The sequence below is a fragment of the Mizuhopecten yessoensis genome, unplaced genomic scaffold (genome assembly GCF_002113885.1).
Source record: "Mizuhopecten yessoensis strain PY_sf001 unplaced genomic scaffold, ASM211388v2 scaffold265, whole genome shotgun sequence".
Classification (NCBI taxonomy): domain Eukaryota; kingdom Metazoa; phylum Mollusca; class Bivalvia; order Pectinida; family Pectinidae; genus Mizuhopecten; species Mizuhopecten yessoensis.
In genome coordinates, this window is record NW_018403460.1 from 76,888 (window position 1) to 99,739 (window position 22,852).

At 36.8% G+C, this 22,852-nt stretch overlaps 2 protein-coding genes across 2 annotated transcripts in view; both read right to left on the reverse strand.

Moving 5' to 3' along the window:
• LOC110445784 overlaps positions 1-22,581 on the reverse strand; it is a 73,943-nt gene extending 51,362 nt beyond the window's left edge. The window contains exons 1-2 of the mRNA XM_021490575.1: positions 22,387-22,581; positions 4,629-4,713 (exon numbers count right to left, since the gene is read on the reverse strand). Of these exons, the coding sequence (XP_021346250.1) occupies positions 4,629-4,713; positions 22,387-22,557 (256 nt within the window). The 5' untranslated portion in view covers positions 22,558-22,581. The remainder of the gene's footprint in view (positions 1-4,628; positions 4,714-22,386) is intronic.
• Positions 12,625-16,234, reverse strand: LOC110445779. The gene is made up of 4 exons (XM_021490562.1): positions 15,671-16,234; positions 14,905-15,135; positions 14,229-14,598; positions 12,625-14,002 (listed from the first exon to the last, which is right to left on the reverse strand). The coding sequence occupies exons 1-4, from the start codon at positions 16,089-16,091 to the stop codon at positions 12,928-12,930; spliced, it is 2,097 nt and encodes a 698-aa protein (XP_021346237.1). The 5' UTR covers positions 16,092-16,234; the 3' UTR covers positions 12,625-12,927.
• Positions 22,582-22,852: the final 271 nt, after the last annotated feature.

Consider the following 22,852-nt stretch of genomic DNA (forward strand, 5'->3'; position numbering starts at 1 on the left):
TGCACAACAAGGGAACAAGGGGAACCTACATATAAAATTTGAGAAAGATCCCTCTGGTACTTCCCAAAAATAGCGATAACAAACTTTCACTATCAAAATCCAAGATGGCTGCCAGCTGTCAGCCATGTTGTTTATCCGATCAGTCTCAAAAATTGCCCTGCACAGCTAAGGACCAAAATTGGCCCAGAAAATATAGAATTTTTGAAGTATCATATTTTATTAGAAATTTCATTTTATAAACTAGAATAGGAAATAAAATTTCAAAATCGATATTTTCCCCAAAAAATATGAGCGTGATGACGTCATAAATTTGGCGGGAAACGGCACGCCTTTGGGAAAAATGGCAAAATGTTACGTTTTCTTTGATTTATACACGGATTTAAGTACCTCCGCAGACATGTACCAATTTTATATTTTGCAAATAGAAACAAAATCTAATGATTTAATGTTGTGCCAAATTTGAAGTTAATACACGCTTGCGATGGCATCGAAATTTTTTTTTTTACGTTTTAGAAAACGAAAGTAGAAAATGGGCGTAACAGCATTATGTTTCGTGAATACATGTCCCGCTGTGGTTCATGCGAATAAAATGTATGGTTGCAAGAGATTTGTTTGAGTATTTCTGTGATTGCATTTTGTGTTACTGTAATTCTCAAACTTGTTAAAAAAACTCCAATGGAAATTTGATTAAATAAAACTTGGAGAGCATTTCGGAGCAGACTTTACTGACCCAATATAGACGGTTTCCTGGACATGGCTATATTTAATGGTAAATAAACCGAAAACGGTGATATTTCACAATCATTTTCAATGAAATTAATTCAATGTAAATCAGTTTCATTGTTCATGTTCCCATATGTTGATTAAACATCAATCCCAGACTTTTACCTGGCGGTAGCGAAGTTTTGCCAACAGCACGGTTGTAAAAATTGCGTGGCCGCGGCGACGGACTTGTCTATAACTAATTTGAGAAAGGATTTTACTGTGCTTCGTTTCCCAATCACTCTGATTAATGCATATTGACAAATTACTTCACAATAAAAAAAAAAAATCAAAAGTTATTCAAGCTGATGATAGTTTAGAGGCCGTCGTTTGGTGCTTTGTCAAATCCGCCTATTCTAAAAATAGAACTCCCGGGTAATACTAACTAGTCTCTTAGATCCCAGTAGAGAATTGAACCAAAATGACCCTTTTCGTGTTGTTGGGTATCTAGATTTCTATTTCATATATACATGGAGCTTTATCATTGGTGTATACATTCAAATTATGAGACACTATTTATACATCTTGCGGAAATTGTTTATCCTGCCTCTGATAACAGGGACTTATATTAATTGGGTCTGCTATTGCCAATCTTTGGTTTTCTATATATAGCTCTATCATTCTATGCCAGACAAAGATCTACATTCAAAATATTGCAAATGTAATACAGATTAAGTGTTAATTGTTCATCATTGTTTTGAAATACTATATATTGAATTTTAAAGTACATTTGTCGTTTGAAAAACCGTAAGAGATCTGATAACTATATGCAGGAACTTATTTCACATGGCATTGTATATATATAATCAAATGCATCCATTTCTTTTTAAGGAATAAGCTAAATGATTGTGTAGACAAAGTTTCAATGTGGTTCCAGCGTTGATGAATGAATTGATTGTGGTTTTAACATTGATGAATAATTGAAAGATTACTTAGTCATTGATGCTAAAAAAAAAGTGTGTAATAAATTGAAGACAATGCTTGGGTGTTGATATAAAAAATAAATAAATACAGCCTTATTAACGGACGAATTTGGCATACTGAATGCACCCTTCTCTGCCCCAACCCCAACAACAAGAAATACAATAAAAGTAAATTGAAAAAATCTTTCATTTGCAATGTAATGTAAAAAAAGCAATCTGGGGGAGGAAAGGGCTGTTAAAATTTCAAAACCACATGATGTATTTCACCGGCGTTTCCCACATTTCATTTTCAAAGATATACCTTTTATGAGGATTTGTGCATAAGTTCAAAAAGGCCAAAAAATTATCTGAGATTGAAGGCGGTGTGGCAGAAAGGGGTGGGATGAGGTTGTCTGTCGCAAGGAGTAAAGGTAAAAGGCCATGGCCAATAATCAATGCATATACTGTTTGAAGATCGGAGATGGAGGGGAGGGGGGAGAGGGGCAACTTTCGAGTTAAGAAATGTTTTAGCAGAAATTTTTCACAGCAAACAAATCTTGCAATTTTCTGCATTTGCACGCAGTAAGGACTGGTCAAACTTAATGCTTGATGCTGCAAATATTGCTCAACCAATTGAAATAGATGCGAGTGATGACTCTTGCAAAAAGGAATGACAGTGATATCTTGGTATGATGCAGTGTTCAAATTGACTTTTTTAGCAATTCATACAATAATTGTGTACACTATGGCATGTACAGTATGTAACTAACAAGAACCACTGAGAAGTTCATATTTAATTTCATTTGTGGGGGTTATCATTAAATGCATTTTTCATAGAAGATGGCTAATATAATTATTGGATCTTTAGATGTTTAAGTGTTTAAATTATTAAGTGGTTATTACATTTATACCCATTTAATGATTGCAATGTATATAAAAGGGGCTATTTAGTTAGGTGACAACCTGAAAGTCGATACTGAACATGTATATATATATATATCTCCTAGCGAAAGTGAACGCAGTTGATAATGACATAACCTGAAGCAAACATTTAGTGCGGGCCCCATTTAGTGTGGTCAATTTTATCTTTTGGGAAAGCCTGTGATATAAATCCGGGCCTTTCAATGAGAAGTAAACATGTACAACACTACGCTGTCGACCAACAACACAGTGCCAGTAGTTTTATTACACTGTACCCATGAAATGATGTATGTAACCCTTTCAAAAGCCATTTCCATAACAACAGTCCCTTGTCCATTTACTACCGTTTACATTCTATCAAATCCTCAAGTCTATAAAAGGCAAACACTAACTTAAATAATTACATTTATTTATCAAATATATATAAATACATTTGTCAGACAGAAGTCATACAATGGCCACCATAGATGTTAACTTTTATTGCCAAATAAATGAATTTGATTTAAGTTCATGATCAATTAGTCTAGTAATGTTTGTTTTGTGGAATTGGACATTATTTAAGAACTACTGCTGCTGTGGATGTCAATAAGATACATTTTAGTAATTTATTCAGAAAATAATGAAGATACCAAATACTGAATAAATCACCTATTGGTATATCATAAAAGGAATATGGATTTCCTGTTTTCTTTTCTGACTTACAGCCGACTGTTATTGTTGCTAGGGAATTTATTTGGTTGCTATGGAACATGATCGGCTATGATATATAAATTAAGTACAATTGGACCATGGTCAGCTCACAGATTTATTTAAAACACCTATCCATATCTTATGGCAAAACATGCAAGTAACTGTTAACTTTTCCATCTCTCATTTGACCAGGTTACCCATTCATCCTTAAGTTTTCTACTATTGAGCACTACCTTCGAAATGTGAAAAAAAATGAAAATACAACTTTATGCCATTCATCTGCTATTCCTGATTGTGACATGAAGCAACACAGCATTCCCTGCCTTTGGAAACCATGTTCCTGTTCATAATGTTGATGATACTAAAAAAATTAAAAACACCGGACTTAAAATGAACTTCACCTATCATTGTAGTAAACCAACTTTGATAGATTCCAGTAACTGATATTTTAGACAGGCATTATTCAATTCATGCAGACATTCACACTTGTTTTCACATTTACAAAAATTCCAAACTAAATCTATTCCATGTTTTAGTGCCAGCAATATGTACATTGTTAATGAATGTGTCGACTGTTTGCGTAATTATAATTACCCTGATTCAGTTCACCATGTCTGATTGATAACTTACTCAGCATGCTACTCACAGTACTATACTGTTTACAATTACATTAGATCACAAGGGTTCGTTGCAAATGTCTGAAATACACATATGCTGTACCGATATGTGTGCTGTGATTAATATCAGTACATATATATACAGCATATGTATTTCAGACTTTTGTAAGGAACTCCTGTGAGTGAAATGGTGTTTATCACCACACTACTGTATATCCATCACACTGCCCACATGTACAAGTACATGTACAACAATTATAGCATGACTTATCAATACAAGATAAAATGCCAACATTATTTTTTCAAAATTTGTCTTAAATGGCGAACGTACCTTTGATTGGTTCCCCTAGGCCTCAGGACGCCGGTACTGGCGGTACTGGCGGTAGCTTCTACTGGAATGTTGAAATTATCGCCAATAATTTGACAAAGTGCCTGGCCACTAATATAAGTCAATTTAGTGTATGCGTACGAGTGTTACCCGAAATGGAATATGCAGGAATCCAAAACCAATCTTCTCTATGATCTCTGTATACTGTTGTGTACTGTTGTGTTGTACCACGTGCTCCAGGAATCAAAGCGGGACTCGGAAGTGTGACTATCAGCAGGCTGAGCCTCGTTCTCGTAAGATTTCAGGGGAAGTAACTCTAATAATATGCGATTGTGAAAGTAGAATATTGTCTACTTCTACTGCCGGCTATAGTACAAATAATTCATCAATGTAATGTTGCTAATTTACCTGAGGTACAATCCCCAGCATTTCCATTGTTAGTCCAGCTCTGTCCCCCAATCTCAAGATTCAACGTGAAGGCTGACTGAAATACCTGACAAAACAAATTTATTTGATATACAATCAACAGGTATTATGCATTAATGATCTCTTTGTAGTAACTTTTCTTTATCACCCTTGTAGTGAATCACTTTCCATATTATGCAGAAAATTAAACAAGAATTGTGCCATCTTCATTAGTTCTATGTCAGCTTGATCTTTACTCTTCTTTTCTCTTATCAGTAAATGCACCTTGAGGTTACAATTTTGTTAATTTTATCAAATCTCAAAAGTAAACATACACAATTAAGGACCAAGAAAAACCTACGGAACAAATTTGAGAAAGATCTTTCCAGTATTTCCCGAGAAATAGCGAAAACGAACATTCACTGTAAAATATCCAAGATAGCCCCTATCAACTATTTCGTTTATCCAAACAATCTCAAAATTAAACCTGTTAAATAAGAGACTAACAGGAACCTACATATGCAATTTGAGAAAGATCCTCCAAGTACTTCCTGAGAAATAGTGATAACAAACATTCACTTTTAAAATCCAAGATGGCTGCCCGTCGGCCATTTAATTAATCTGACCAGTCTCAAAAGTTAACATGCACAACTATGGTCCATGGGGAACCTTCATATCAAATTTAAGAAAGATCCCTAGAGCATTTTTTTGAGAAATAGCGATAACAAGAATTCTTTAAGGACCGAAGAGGGATGAAGGGTGATTTGATTGTACATGTGTATTAGCTAGCCTACCATCAGATGATGGTGGATTAAAAATATTTCATCTCATCTCACATTCCTGGTCAGGATCTACCTTTACTTGTTCTCTATTCTGCGACTAGTTGATAATTTTGATTTCAGCTAGGAATAGTGAATTAAACATCGTCCTTCGGACTTCCAGCCATTTAAAATAATTTAACAAGAGTACCGCGGGGCGAAACAATATACGCCCGTCGAAGGTCATATAGTATTATATACTTTCTTACATTGAAATTAGATTGGCATCATTCTAAGAGTGGTTAGCTGACATGCTATAAGAAATGTAGGAGAAAATCTCCGGACAAACAAGAATTCCACGGAAGTGGATGTGTCGCCTGCGCAGGAAGCTGGGAGATTACGAAGAAATAGATACACTTTTCATTTCAAGAAATAATGTTAAAAGTAAGCAATAATCATAGATTATGTTTTTGGATGGCATCATTTTGTTATATAATCTGTTATTCTGGGAAGAGTTTTAAGGAACTTGCTATGGATACTCATTGTCTCAATTCCAATTTGTATGATTTGTCGGATGGTTTCCCATAAATAAATAAACTTGAAGATTATGATGTTAAACAGCTAGTGTTGTCAATAACATTTGGAGTAAGACGGCATGTCAGAGGTATACACGATGGGTCAAGTGGTAGATCGAAGTCTTCCAGTAAACAGTTTTAGTGAAGTTTCTATTTATAGTAACAGTGACCTTGACCTTTGACCTAAGGACCTGAAAAGCAATCCCAAGCAAGCAGTTTTAGTAAGGAAGCACTGCATGAAGTTTGAGTTTGATCGGCCCAAGGAAACTCAAGTTATCGCACAAAAACAGATTTTCTATTTATAGTAACAGTGACCTTGACCTTTGACATTCGGACCTGAAAAGCAATCCCAAGTAAGCACTTTTGGTAAGGAAGCACTGCATGAAGTTTGAGTTTGATCGGCCCAAGGAAACTCAAGTTATCGCACAAAAACCTCTGTTCGGACGACGATGGCGACAAAGCAATACATATGTGTCACCAGCTTTTCGCAGGCGACACAAAAATCAAATACTGAAATGAACAAAGGGCAATAACTTTTGCAAAAATAGTTGAATCAAAATTCTTTTAAGGGAGACACAACTTCATATCATGATTATGATGTATACAAAGTTTAAAAGAGATTCACTAAAAAATGTAGGAGGAGATTGCCGGACAAACAAAATTTTACGCAGGACGGACGGAAGGCGCAACCCCCATACCATAATATTCCTGTCGAATTTGACGGCGTATAAAAATCAACCAGAAATAGTTAATTATTTGATTGGCTTGCTTTTCACTGATAGGACTGATTTGGTCTTTACCTTCCATTTATACACATTTGATCTAAATTCCATTCTGCTGTATAAAAAAGACAACCTTTAATTTGAGTTTGTAGTTTCACATAGGTACTAGTACAGTACTTAAAGGGGCTGGTCGGGGAAAAAATTACAAAATAAATGGGTCTAAATGCGTTCTCTGGCCTTCCAAAAGTTATACAACGACAATATGATGGTCCAGTTATGCTTGCAATTTCCAGTTTTGACCACTGAAATCGGGGGGAAGCCCCGCGTAAATTTAGCGCAGATCTATTTATATATATGTCATGTGGTTGTTTCGAAAGTGAGGCAGTGAAGATATCAACAATAGCACGTCGTTTATCAGCCATGTCGGACTCAACTAGCGGACAAGACAGCAATACTATACGTAAATTATTGTTTTCAAAGGTCATGTATGATACAAGTGCAGTATTCCTACCTATATGTTGTTGTTATATATAACGGTATTGATGATAATGTCAATAAACGTGGAAATCACTGTAAATCGCCGTCCAATGCAGCAATGTGTTCGTGTCCACCTACTAGGCTGCTAGATGTCCAACGCCCATTGCTTTTTTCTGCATTTTGTAGTGGACTCTGTATCCATTCATTGACGATACCTCGTGCCTGTCATGACTTTTGCATGCATCTTTTTCTTTCGCCGCGATGTTTACATTTTGTTGATGACGCGCATGCAGTAAAATTACATCACTGATCTGGGTCAATTGAGAGTTTTAGACTGTCAGGTGACGATTTAGGATTTCTTTAATATAATTATAATTTTTACTCTTAGGGAGTGAATTTCAGCAAAATTTGAATCGGTATATTTCATAAGAAGGTACAGTATTTTAATTATAAACATGTGTATGCCATTTTAGCAAATATAACATTTTTTTCCCCGACCAGCCCCTTTAATGTGAAAGAAATAGAAGCAATCATTGCAATATGAGAAAGATCTGTGAAGTTCTTCCTGCAACAATCTTTTATCTATGATCACTCTCAAAATAAAACATGCACAACTAGGGACCAATCACTAGGAGATACCTTTATCTTATTCTACTCATTTTGCTCGTAATCATTACAACTTTTAAATGATATTAGCACATGTTTTAAAAGATTAACACATGTGTTATAAGATTAAATCATGTGTTATAAGATTAACACATGTGTTATAATATTAGGGGTGGTAAGTGATTATTACGAGTGGTTAAAACTTATTAAGAGTAGTTTTGTGATATTAGGAGAAGTTGTGATTACCTGTTGGCACAGAGCCAAATTTTAGGTAGCAGCAAATGTCGACCGCCCGCGAGTACGTTTCACGCTGCGACGGTCGCGTGGCCCGACTGGTTAGCATTTACCTGTGCTAGTCTTGTCCGAATTATTCTGAGGTTTTATCGACTTTTTTTTATATCGGTATAGAAAAAAACGTCGAATAAACGTCAGAAAGAAAGTGATCTTCATGACGAAGATTGGTCTTTATCTCGAGGAAAAATATCTTCATACGAAAACATGTGGATGGAACTCTACTCGACTGATTGGCAGGTGTAAACGCCAGTCAATCACAGACGGGGAGGTGACAGTCCTGTTATCTTTCGTTTGAAATAACATGACAAAAACAAATCTTAATCATGACGATAAAAATACACAAATTCGATCATTTTTCAAAGACATTTTATTTCACAAATATGAACATTCAAATGTCAAATTTCACCTTTTTATCGTCCTTTACCACGATCAACAAACCAACGCTGTCACGGAATATTATGAATGGTTATTCATACACGTTTTCCTCGTCTGGGCTGTTTCATTTGCAGCACAGAATCGAAAATATTTAAATTTATCCGTGGGTTTCTTGTAAAAGTTTCCTTTTCCGGGAATAATGGACAGGTACACTGAATATAATTTGACCAAACATCTGGGATTTTCTGGTCGAGCAAAATGTTTTACCTTTTTTTGGTGCTATGTTCCGGTGGTTCAGTCCTCCTTCACTGTTCACTGGAATTCATAAAATATTCTTGTCCGGTTTCGCGATCAGTTTCACTTTTTTCTGTTCCGCTTCCAAGTCCTTGTGTTCCTCCATGTCTCTAAACACACTGTATTTGATAATCCTTCAGCCGTATTGAAACTAAACACTCTGGAATTGAATCTATTGCATATGTTCTCCGCCATTGTACAAGATATTTGTAAAGTATTTATCTTGATGTATATTTCTGTATGCCTATATGCAATGTGCATTTGGTAATAAATTGAATTGTAAATTGAAACTAAACACTCGATTCCCTGAATGTATTCTCCTCACCAGGCAACACAGGGTCATTGGTTTTAACATGTACACCAATTCCAAATAAGGTGAGTTCTTTCATGCGGGAATTCAGTGATTTCCTTAAGTTATCTAACGCACGTGTTGCTGCGTTGAAACATATTTATTTCCGGGCGATTTAAATCGTCTCGGTCTCTGCAGTCTAGATCCAATTTGAACTAAAGTGTTAAGAGGGTACGGAGTTCCATCCTTCCTTTTAATTTCGATAACAAATCTTCATAGCCAGAAATCCAAGGCTGTTTTTATTGAAACACATCGTTTAGTATTGGATCCTCTCCATGTGTTTTTTGACGATATCGTCGGACGTCAAAGCAGGTCCAAACCGTTCTGAATTTTCTCGACACTTGGGTATCAGTTCTATGAAATGCTGATAAAGACTGCGTCGGAATTAAAAGTTTCCAACTGTGTCAAACTGACGTTATCACTTTCTTTTTTTAAATTATCCCTTAATTATCCATGAAACTGTCCGCTAAAGGTGTTTCAACTGTTTCTCCTTGCTGTATAAAGGTCAGACACCAGCTGAAAAATCTGCCTCGTTCAAATAATCCGGCATCGGTCGCAGAACATGAATACACTTAACTTCCCCTAGCCCCTTTTCGATCAATGGAATCCAATATCCAATCAAGTTCGCAAACCGGCCTTAATTGGTATATAATTGACTGCGCCGCATATTCATTCAGCACAAATCACAGGTGACAGGTGCCAACGGGGCTGGGGGTGGGAAGGGGGGGAACTTTGTGTTCATAATCCATGTGTATAAATATCTGAAACGGCCTTAAAAGTTTCATTAAAAAATATATCACGGCGGTCGCCTCGTGCACTGGCACCAATAGCGAAAGTAAAACATGATTACCAATTTGAGTCTGCTGTTGGCAAACATGCCTATGAGGGGGCTTTAATTTAAATTACTGCAGACAATCGCTACATGTAAACGTTATGCATCGCTGTTCAGTCAGCCGTGAAATCCTAGTACCCAATGGCAAGGTGACGTATTGGAACTGTTTTCGCGACACAGCACGATATCGGCAATTATCCAATTATGGCTACATTGTCTTGTCCGAGGTTGGTCTGTGAGAACAATGGGGTAAGTCAGTTTACGACACAAAATGTCTTTTCTCCAAACAGCGTACTGAATCCATCCGTCCTGTTGGTATTGAGATATGCTTCCAACCCTAAAAATAAATTATTTCGTCCAAAATGTGACAGATTTGGTTAGTCCATATTCTAACAGAGGGTAAACAGCGACTGCAACACTACAGTTACCGGCGGCGACCCTTGACCCATAGCAGGAAGCTAGCTGCCAGCTAACAGGTGTTTCAAGTTATCAAAGCATGGTTAGCTTTACCATTCAACTCATGTTTTAATGTATTAAGCATACTCATCTCTTATGTATAAACAGAAAACTGTTTTGGAAAATTATAGATTAATCTTGAACATTTTATAATTCTGACAATAAGCAGAGTCCAAGCCCAGGGTATATTTTTTGGCTAGTAAATCAGAACGTTAGTGACTCATACATTGGACAAGACTACCAGATCATTTGATGAAGTGAACTGTGACCTTGATACTGACAATTACGCAAGAAGTCGAAGAACAAATCTTGCTGGAATCTCATGTCGTAGGTTTCTTTTTATTATTTTCATCTTGCAGGCGCTTAGCTCTCTATATGCAAATGAGTACATATAATTTTGATGAGTAAAAAATATGTAATAAATACGTGTACATCAAACCTTTATTGCATCAGAAACGTAAAATTTAGAAACAAAATCGCAATAAATACTTTTTTTCCATAATCAAAATCAAAGACAAATAACGTCTGCCTAAAACTAATCGTCAAATTGCCACAAAATAGACCTTCTTGAATTTAAAAACTTTCATCGGGGATGCGAACCCCCAACTTGGTCTCGCACCCCCACTTTTATTTTATCTGATAAGTCATTCTTTTTTCATTTGACATTAACGAGGAAAATGATCAGAGTTCTACGATGTCTATATAAAGATCTAAAAGAATTAATAAAATATCCCAGAGATCGTTTTCGCTACTTTCTTTATTTAAAAAGTGGTCACATGAAAAGAGATACAAGTTTTGGTTAATTCTCGTTATTTTTTGAGAAAAAGAACATTTCAAATACATCTGATTGCATTGACCAAAAAGCAAAAATAGAACGTAGAACAACTTGGAACTCTTCTTTGTTGGAGAAATTACACAGTTCGCTTGGATTCTCTGCCTAAAGTTCATTTTTGATTTTACTACATACTCTCCTCGTTGATAGTTAGCAACTTTGATTCGGGAAATCTTAGTGAAGCGACGAATTTCATTTTTTTCATATAAGTTCGTTCTTGGTTACCTGTACTTTTTTGTTCACTAAGAAAATATCCTATATATTATAATAACTTTATGTAGTAATAGCCAAAATGAAATAAATGAGCATTAATACACATATGAAAATCGGATGCTGGTTATCACCTTTGTAGAGCATGAGTGAAGTTTTCCAAAGTTGTTTCCGAATTCTTTTCGTTTTGTGGTTTGGAACGCTGGCATTGAAATATAAGATACGAATGACATACGTAGTGTCGGAACGTGAGATCAACGTATAGATGCGGTTTGCCTATAGACTATATATCTGTCGGTGGCATTTCATAAACGTTTTCGTGTGAAATTATATTCGTTGGAATTGATATTCAGTATTGTTAATACATAGTTTTAAGATACAAACGTATGAAAATGGTTACATTGCCAGTTTGATATTTTATAAAGACATCGACAGATTCTGTTGATCAAATCTAGCAGCCGGCATGGACTTATTGCCATTGATTTTTTTTCCAAAATATAGTATACATAGTAACAACACATATTTGTTAAAAAGACGAAATATGACAAAAACTTAGATATTCTTGTAGGAATCCGAGCTGGTCTTACGCCGATACGGTGCTTGTACATGTATATAAAATTCTGGTAGATATATAATGTATACATGACCATTCGAGAAGGAAAACGGGCATGTCTCCGATTGATACACACTGAATAAGTCCATGCTACAGGTAGGAGTTAACATCTTGATCCTTTATATAAAATGCAGAATTGTAATGTTTAATACAACCGTCTTTTTAAAGTTTTCATTTAAAACCGCGAAAAATGTGTGCCGCACCTCGACGATACATCAAATAAACGCATGATTCTTGTATTGCGTAAGCTCCGCCCATTATGACACGAGGGCTACTGTGCTGAGGTGTGATTGACGTTTCAGATCAACCAATCATTCTGGGTGATTTCACAATGCAGGGACAGTCCGCCTCTAGATTTTTCTATAAACTGATATTGATCAGTAAACTTTTATCACTTTTTATACAATGTATACCACACGGAGAAACTTTTAATGATGCATAAGTTAACGTACCTGTCTTTTTCAATTATAATCTGGATTGTTTAAACGGGAAATCCAGACCTGTTTACCCATTTGTTTGTCAAAGAGGAATTAAAGTGCAGTTTGAATTTGGTAAGTGTAGTTTTTACATGCTGGCATCGCCAGCATCCGAGCCGCGAAGCGGCGAGGTAGGGGAGGGTGCGGGAGCGGGCGCCTAAGCCCCCTCCTGCAAGGGGGGTACGGGGGGTCTCCCCCGGAAAAAATTGAATTCCTAGGTGCTCTGAGGTGAATTCTGGTGTATCCTGATAACTTTTTAAGTGACAACATCAAATAAATAATTGGTACCATTTCAGATGATTTTGTCTTTCTTTTTTAATCTTATTGCAAAATAAAAGTTATAAAACAAACACAACCCAGCACTTTGGGTCAAATCTGTCCAGTAACACAAGTTGACAACCCAGCACATTGGGTAAAATCTGTAAGCAGCATTTTATGAAGATTTCAGAGATCTGTAGTACGACCCCCTGATATGGTCCAGTTCCTTGTCCGTGTAATCCTGAGGGGTGCCTGAAGATTTAATTACCAGGAGACTTTCAAGAGTACTATCTCCAAGACATGCTCGCTGCTCAGTTCTGTTCTTACGTACACAGGAGAACACCCTCTTGCAGTGTGCACTACTGTGTGGTATGGTTAGGATGCCACACATTACCACCGAGAGTTCTGAGAACATAAGTTTCCCTTCCTCGTCCCGCATTTTCCCAATCATGGACCAGATTGAGTCCATCCTGGTTTGCTCATTGGTACAGCTGCTGACATTTGTACATTGATACAAAGTGAATTGCTCAAGTAGTTTGTCTTTTGTTGTTGCTGGAGGAATGATACACGAGTATCTTTCAATGAAGAAACGAAGGTCAGATGACTTTGCAATTGTCTGTAAGTTTACATCCGCCACCTGTGCAGCTGACAAGACAGGATCATTCAATGGCAGCTTGCTGCAAATGTAGTCACAAACTTCATGAAAGTATCGGACTACACTTTTGTAGAATTCCTCAACCTTTCGTGAGCGGAGGTGATTTACCTCAGCATTCTCAATGAAGTTTTTGGCTTCCTCTCCAATCACAAGTGAGGTGTTTGGTTTGATGTTACAGTTCTGCTTGTACTGTACCTTGTCAACAGCTATACTAAGCATAGCTGCGGGCTTGATGAACCTTGTCAGAATATTCCTCAGAAGCTTTTGCAGAGAGCGTTGTAGTATGTGTATTTTTGGTTCATCTGACTGCAGATTTAATAGAATGTCATCATACACATGGATAGTGTACTGAAGAAAGAGGACATACAGACGATTGGTCGGGGACCTGACGAAAGAATAGATGGCCTCAATCTTCTGTTCTGCATATCCAGGCGCTGATGATTCTTCTGTAGAATTCTTTGGACAGCTTGATATCTTGGACTTCTTTGCTGCTACAGCTGCTGCTTTCTTTGACTTTGTTAACTCCACTGCATCTTTCTGCTCTTTAAAGAAGTCCTTTAGTGCATCCCAGTTGAGCAGCATCCGATCGACACATCTACAAAATCAAGAATAAATTGAAAAATATTGATGTTTAAAGTTTAATTATTCATATCATATTCAAAAAATGTGATGTTTGTACATGTTCTAACAAAGCTACATCGATGACTTGTTAAAAAAATGCATTTTGTAAATATCTTATTTTAAAAACATGTAGTTTTTTGTACATGTTCAGTAAGCAAGCTCTAATTATTAGTAAGAATATGCTATCAATTGTTAATTACCTTCCAATACTGAGCCATCTAGTACAGACATGCTTCAGCATTTTCTTCTGTTCCAAGTCGTAAAGTGCCTGTGTCCCCTTGAATGCTGAGCGGCGTTTGTCACTTTTGTGAAAAAAGTAATATATATCCACCAGGATATCATCCACTGGAGGAAGAGCTGCTGCTGCTGCCTTCTTAGCTGCAATGTGGACTAAATGGAGAGTACATCCAGCCAGAAATATGTGTGGCTGCTTTTGCTTTACAAATGCGAAGACTCCCTTCTTGTGCCCAGTCATCACATTTGCGTTGTCACAGCCAAGAGCCATACATTGCGACCACGGAATGCCCCTCTCCTGTAAAGCGGTATCCATCATGTTGAATATGGCCTCTCCTAAAACCCGTTAAATTTAATTACATTTCATATTTTGATAAAATGGCAAATAAAATCATTGTAATATAAGAAAAGTTAGAAAACTCTTCCAATATAATTTGAAATGTCTAAACATAAAACAAGAATATTCTCCAAACACAATTTCAAATCTTCAATTTGTGAAATGTAAAATTTTCTTAAATCGTTGGCTGGTATGTCATGACTCGACTAATTAATACAATACTAGTCTGAATTATAATTTATGTTATACTAATTAATATACTGAAGCATAAAACATATTAAATCCATAGTTTATTTTGAACATACCTGTTGCTGAACCTTTACAAATTGGTATTGACAACAGTTCCGAATTTACAGTTCCAGTTTTTGTGTCCAATGTCCTGACTACTATTGGGTACTGCTTGCTTTTTTCATCATTAGATCCATCAGTCGATATGGTGAATGGCCGCATTTTCATTCTCTCTGCTAGGGATCCTTGTTGTAAGGTAGCAATCTCCTTAATCAAGACAGTTGTTTTGTTGCGGGCACATTTCATGTCTGTCAACAAATAAGTAATTAATAACATGTTAATTCAGTTTTAATTCACCAATTAGGACCATTACCTTATTTTAAAATAAACTTCAATGTAAATTATTATAAAACTATGTCAACAATGAACTTACTTATAAACAATATATATTCACAAACAAAACTTGATTATTTACAAAAAAATATAATAAATCATTAAAAAAAACTTACATATTTGTAGGAGTTAATCCAGAGTTTTTAAAACGATTTATCTCCCTTTGATCAAGAATAATGGTTAGGTCAAGTTGGTTTCTTTTTTTTTACAAATGTGATATCTTTTTATTCATTGAATTTACTGAATGGGTATTAAATACGTGTAGCTTCTTCATATATCCCTCTTTGTTTTTCTGAGTGATGATTCAGATGTAGACCTATATTTAGGCACAACTACGCTACAACTACGAGTACGACACACTTCGCAATTTTAGTTATTTTCGCCGTTTTTGTTCCTCTGTTAATTTGACATAATAATTTTATATAAAACAATATAATATCTAGCACGTACCTGCAGCTATCTTCGAATCCGGAAACATCGTACGGAATACCCGAGGAAGGGTGTCTGCAACACTTAGGGACATGTTCTGATTTGCGATAAGTTCGCACATTTTCAATTCCGCTCTCGTTACATTCCGAGTCCGCTGATCTTCACCAGTAGTGTTCGTCTTACAGAAAGTAGCAATCGACACGTTTTTAGAGTGTAACATATGTAAATCCTTGTGCATCTTTGTATCGACGTGTCGTTTGCAGTCAAAACTCCCGCCATGCTTACACGAGAAGTCTGATCGGCAGACAGTGCAATGAACGAACGTGTCACCCTTCCTGGAGGGCTGCAGGCATTTCCAATTTTCCGTGTATGATAATCGGTACCGCTGAGTCGCCACCTTCTTATTATTTGGCGGAGCATCTTGGCATTTTCGTTTCAGCATTGTCTGCTCGTGTCAAAATGTCGTTTCCCAATATATATTTGGAACGCATCGGGAACCTTCATTAACCATTAGAGGGATATTCATTTGAAACCCCTCGGCGATTATCGTCTATAAACCATTAGATGAATACGGGATCACTTTGGTGTTTGTAATGCCTATAAAAATTGTGATAAGCGTCTGAGTGACTATGTGATTTACAGACTGCATTCGATACAGAACACACAACAAAGGATGACGAAAAGGCAATGGCATATATTGGATTTTTTCGTAGAAAGCGTAGAAACTACTCTCCAAAGTGTAGAGCGTAGTTCAACTTCAATAATCGTAGAAACTACGCTAAAATCGTAGATGTAAACAGGTCTGGAAATCGTACGATTGACCGACACATGCACATCGTAAATTTTGCCGCGACATTGGACAAAGACGAAATGTTTTATCACGTTACAAGGCAATGCTACGTTATTTTAGCACAACTGGTGAATTAAGAATAGATCTTGTGGGACTCGTTTATTTTTAAATATCCACTACAAGACGTCTTTTTTCCCGGGATTACACAAAGTAACATTTGCTGGCGTTATTACTTTTCTGTAGTACCGTAACCGATATAGCCGGCGTTTCTTCTGCGGCCATCCAATGTCTACGGGCGACAGGGATTACAATTTCTCGACTGAGTACCAAAATCACCTGACGCGTAACTGTACTTTCAACAACAACAGTGTGAGATTTCACAAGTTTATTCAAAATAAGTGACAAGGTCCGAAGAACTGATTTTTGCCTCACATGTAACATGGTAGTGTTTTGTTGGGCTCGCGACTAGCACAGATAAAAGAAAACCAGTCGGGCCACGCGACCGTGCGACCGTCTCAGCGTGAAACGTACCCGCGGTCGGTCGACATTTGCTGCTACCTAAAATTTGGCTCTGTGCCAACAGGTAATCACAACTTCTCCTAATATCACAAAACTACTCTTAATAAGTTTTAACCACTCGTAATAATCACTTACCACCCCTAATCTTATAATACATGATTTAATCTTTTAAAACATGTGTTAATCTTTTAAAACATGTGCTAATATCATTTAAAAGTTGAAATGATTACGAGCAAAATGAGTAGAATAAGAGAAAGGTATCTCCTAGTGCAAGGGGAACCTAAATTTGAGGGAGTACTTTCTGAGAATTAGCAATAACAAACTTTAACTGTCAAATTCAAGATGGCCACCTGTCAACAATTTTTGTTTATTCCATCAGTCACAAAAGTAAACATGCACAATAAATTACCAAGGGGAACCTACATAACAAATCTGAGAAAGATCCCTCCATCACTTTCTTAGAAATAGCAATAACAAAATTAATATACTGTCAAAATCCAAAATGGCCACCTGTCAGCCATTTTGCTTATCTGTTCAGTTTCAAAGTAAACATGCACAACTACAGACCAAGGGGAAGGTACATACCAAACTTGAGAAAGATCCATCCAGTAGTTAGCCAAATAGCGATAACAAACCTTCACTGTCATAATCCAAGATGACAGCTGACTGTAGGCCATTTTGTATACATTAAGTGTCAAGATTTAATATGCATACATTGTATCTAGCCACCATGGGGAGCCTTCCTGTGAATTATGAGAAAGATCCATCGGATAATTTCTGAGAAATAGTGCTAACAAACTTTTACTCAATAAATTTTGATATGCATAACAGAGGACCCTCGGGAACGTTAATGTGAAGTTTAAGAAATATCCCTCTAGTACTTTTTGAGAAATAGCGCGAACGAAAAATTGTTTAAGGAGGGACAGAATGACGAACAGACAGACGACGGAGCAGACTCAAGGTGATCCATGCTCTAGATTATACAAACAGTGACAGCAATATGATGATTGTAATCAAACCAACTCCTTGACAATAAGGTTAAGAGTAATAAAACATTACAAAATATGCAAATATACGGTAATGGAGCTCAAGTTAAATGTTCAAAACCACTAGGCACTGCGCTAGTATCAGAAACAAGAGGCCCAAGGGCCTTAACGGTCACCTGATATATTTATACAGAGAGTTGATTTTGTTTTTAACACGAACAGAAATATTATTCAGTGAAAAAAAACAATAAAACCACCTTATTCAATATCTAGCATACAGATTTAAGACTAAAAAGTATTTGAAACTAGCACCTCTGATTCTAAACAAGGAAAATGAAGAAATTTTAGCACACTGACTCCTTTGGGCCCCACCCTACAGCCCTTGGGGTAGGGCTGGCTCAACATTTTCAAAGTATCAAACTGTCAACTCAGGGTTATAATTCCAATCAAGTTATTAACATGTAATNACCTTAAGACCCTTCCATCTATGAAGAGTGTTTGATTCTACCATATCTGGGTCTTGAGAAGAAGATTTTTGAAATTTCAGTCAATTTGACCCTTTTTGGCCCCACCAATCAGCCCCGGGGGGTCAGTCAGGGCTCATATGTGCATACCATCAAACTGCTATCCAATACTGATAATGCTAACCCAAATTGAATTACTTCCAATGAAAATTAAACAAATTTTGGTCCAAAATGTGATTTCCCTATATAAACTATAGTAAAGTTTACCCCCTCCCCAGGGGTACAGGTAAGACCCCAGGGTCATGAAATTCACAATTTTGGTAGAGCACCTTAAGACCCTTCCATCTATGAAGAGTGTTTGATTCTACCATATCTGGGTCTTAGAAGAAGATTTTTGAAATTTTAGTCAATTAGACCCTTTTTGGCCCCGCCCCTCAGGCCCCTGGGGGCCGGGGACCAAACCTGCAACTATTTTTGGTTGACCTTTGGCCATGGAAGGTTTCTGCAAAATTTCATTGAAATTAGTTCAGTGGGTTTGGAGAAGAAGTTGAAAATGTAAATTGTTTACGGACGCACGACGCAACGAACAAAAGGCGATCGCAATAGATATAGGTCACTTGAGACTTTGTCTCAGGTGACCTAAAAATCCCTTTGACACTCAGAATTTGTTACTGTACACCTGAACCGAATTGCAGAAAAGGGCATTTTTCAATTTACAGATCATTTGACTTTTCTTTAATCTTTTTTATTTTTAACTGGTATTATTAATATGAATCATATGTGAATGAATTTATTCACAATTTGCCGTGCCTGAAATGTTTTTATTTTCTTTTTCATATATTATTACAAATTTATAAAAGTGTATGAATTTAACATGACTCTCATGTTGGGTGCATTTGAACAACTAGAGGGATCTTGGCGCCCACCATTGTACCATCTTCATAAGTTCTATGTCAATTCTCTTCTTTTCTCTTCTTATCTGTTTGATTGAGACATAGAAACAGTAAATGCACCTTGAGGTAACTCATACTGCTGTGTATAAAAGACAACCTTCAAAGTGAGTTTGTCTTTCCATATATTTATAAGTAGAGTACTTAATGTTAAAGAAATAACACCAATCAGTGCAATTATTCAGAAGAAGTTGTTTAAAGATTTCAACATATATGACCCCTGTGACCTTGAATATGGGTGAAGGTCATTCATTTGAACATACTTGGTAGCCCTTGATCCAATAATGCTGCTGGCCAAATATCAACGCCCTAGACCTCTTGGCTATTTAGAAGAAATTGTTTAAAAGTTTAAACATATTTGACCCCCCTGTGACCTTGAATATTCATTAGTACAAACTTGGTAGTGCTTCATCTTAGCATGTTATTGGCCAAATATCATCATCCTGGGCCTTCTGGTTATTCAGAAGAAGTTGTTTCAAGTTTTTTAACATATTTGACCCCTGTTACCTTGAAAATGGGCAAAGATCATTCATTTGAACAAACTTGGTAGCCCTTCATCCCAGCATGTTACTGGCCATATTCAGAAGTTGTTTCAAGTAGAAAGTTGATGCCGGACGGACGGACAAACAACGTACGGACGCCGCACCATGCCATAAGCTCACTTGGCCCTTCGGGCCAGGTGAGCTAAAAAACGATCACTGTAAATAACCCTCTTTTTTCACGCCTCTGCACAGGTTCCCAATTACCGGACACCTGAGGCACACGCCACCGTGCAACTGACAATGGAGTCATTGCTGGACTTAACACAGCCTTGTTATTTAATCAGTGTCAAATTCTTGAGCGAAAGACCCCCTCAGTACAAATAACAAGGTGATACAGTTAATAGTTTAAGGTGATATGGCAGAGTGAATTTCTACCTGATCCTATCAGCTAAATGGCCTTGGGAGAACCCTTTGGTATGAATTCCTCCATTCGTACAAAAGAAGTAGGGTTTTCAAAAAAAATCCCTATGTTCTCCCTAATGGACCCTACCCCACTGTCCCAAAAGGAGCAACACCCTCCGTTTATACAAAATTGACTTCCCCTTGTAAAGGATGTTCTACACTTATAGACAAAATTTGGGCAAATTCCCTCGATTTCGATTTTTACAGAAGGTGAAGAATTTTAAAGATTAACTTTAATTTCCCCTATTGGGCCCACCCAGCTCTGCCACCGTCGGGACCACACCTCCGTTTCTTCAAATTGTCCCCTTTGGTAAAGGATACGGCAGACAAAATTTTAAAATAAATCACGAGGATTTTTTTCATGCGCTATGGTATTTATTTGGTCACCCGAGCTTTAGCTCAAGTGACCTATTATATTGCTATCCGTCTTCGTCCGTTAACATTTTACATTTTCAACTTAAGCTGAAATACTGTCAAAGGGATTTCATTGATACTTCATGAGAATGTTACCGACAACTCCCTGACCAAGTGTTGTTATTTTTTCGGGTCGATCAGAAATCCAATATGGCCACCACGGCCGCCATTTTGAAAAACTATTTCAAACTAAAGTCAAGTTCAACTGGTCCAATTTAACTGAAACTTGGTAGGAATGATCGACTCATGGTCCTGACAATGTGTGTTTTCGGGTTGATCAGAAATACAATATGGCCACCATTTTGAAAAAACTATTTCAAACTTAAAATCAAGTTTTACTTGGCCTGATCAACTCATGGTCCTGGCAAAATGGGGTTTTTCAGGTCCATAAAAAATCTTATACTGCCACCATGGCTGTAATTTTGGAAAAAAACTATTTAAAACTTAAAAACTAGTTCTAATAGGCGTAATTAACTGAAACTCGATCTAGGAATGATCAATTGTCCTGACAAACTTAACTTAAAGTTATACTTAACTATTTTTTACTCAAATTTTGGTAGGGATGATTGACATCATAACTTCATATTTCAACAACAAAAATTAATACTGTAGGACTCAGGTGACCGTTAAGGCCCATGGGCCGCTTGTTTTTAAAACCCTTCCATCGTAGCGCTGCCAACCATTTCTGCGTCGCAACCCATCTATCATGCACGACGCCACTTTGAGAAAGAAAACTCAAGGCAAGAGTTATTAATTTTAAATAAATAGCATTATTTAATAATCTTGACATTGCATTATTATTGCTCATTTTCTTTCCCTTTTCTTTATAATTTTTTTTATAATCTCAACATTATTACAAACAAAATGATCTGACTCAGATCTAACACTAACGCCCTTTTTTACTCTTTTTTACTAAGTGTTTAAAAGAACTTTGTGTTTTTATTTCCCTTTATTCCCCATCTCAGTAATAAAATTGTTACTGCAAATGGGTAACTGTTACCCAATTGCAGGATTATTACCCATATGCGCCCAACCTGTTGACGGAGGAAGGTTTGAAGATGAAGATGCAGATGTTGATATCCACGATTACGGAAGTCAGTCTTGTACTGTAGTGCGTTGTTATGAACAGGGATTTTTTTTTATTATTTGCTATAAAGGATAAAAACAGTTTAAAAGCAGTGAGTGTTAGTTATGTTGTAGGTTTTGTATATGTTCGAATACGTTATATATGTGGTGCATGTCCTGAATTCTGTTAGTGTTTCTGATTGTATTATTGTTTTGGGTAGGAGCTCGAGGTTCCACTGTATTGTGAATGGAAAGAATGAGTGTCTGTATGTGTCTTTGGATGTGAAGATATGTCTGTAACTAAGGCCGTGTCCTTGACGATATTTGTTTTTTCAAATATTTCTGTTGTGCTTTGAGAACAATGAACAGAAGCAGCTAAAGTGTGTTCAAAATGGAGTTACGAGCCGGGGACAAATGTTTTGAAAGAATATCCCAGGCAGGGGTTTGGGGAACCTTTGCTGCTCTACGACCTCACAGATAGAATTTAATGGTACATCAATTGAAAGTTTGATTGAATGTTTACTGATTTATTGACAGTAAGTAAAAATGTAGCACAGTGTTTTCATGTGTCAATATTGTTTACGGTCACACTTATTTCATATTACCTCATCAAACCGAGCTTTGGTTGTGCTTTTCTGATCTTCATTTAGTGTTTCATAGTCACATATTGTCTTGTCTATCTTGGTTTGTACACACTCATTGATTTTAACAGCAGAATTACGACTACAACAGGAAATCTTCGGCGAATTAATCTGTTCTGCGACGGCCTCAGCCATTTTAAATTTCGTCCCACTATCCTGACACGCATGCGCAAAAGGAAGTAAAGACGATAGGCCTAACCGTCCCGAGGCGGCAGAAATACACCTCGCTGATCAACAGTGTCTAACAGCTGAGCTGCCCTCACTGGAACCGGGGCTGACGGGGACCGTCGCTGACCAGGACCGTTGCATATTGTGGCGTTTTCATACACTTGTTTTAGCAAAAGACTGCCATGATTTGTATCAATATGTGACTAATGTTTAGCATGGGAAGTATCAGCATCAAATTATCAAGACAAAGTGATTATGATCA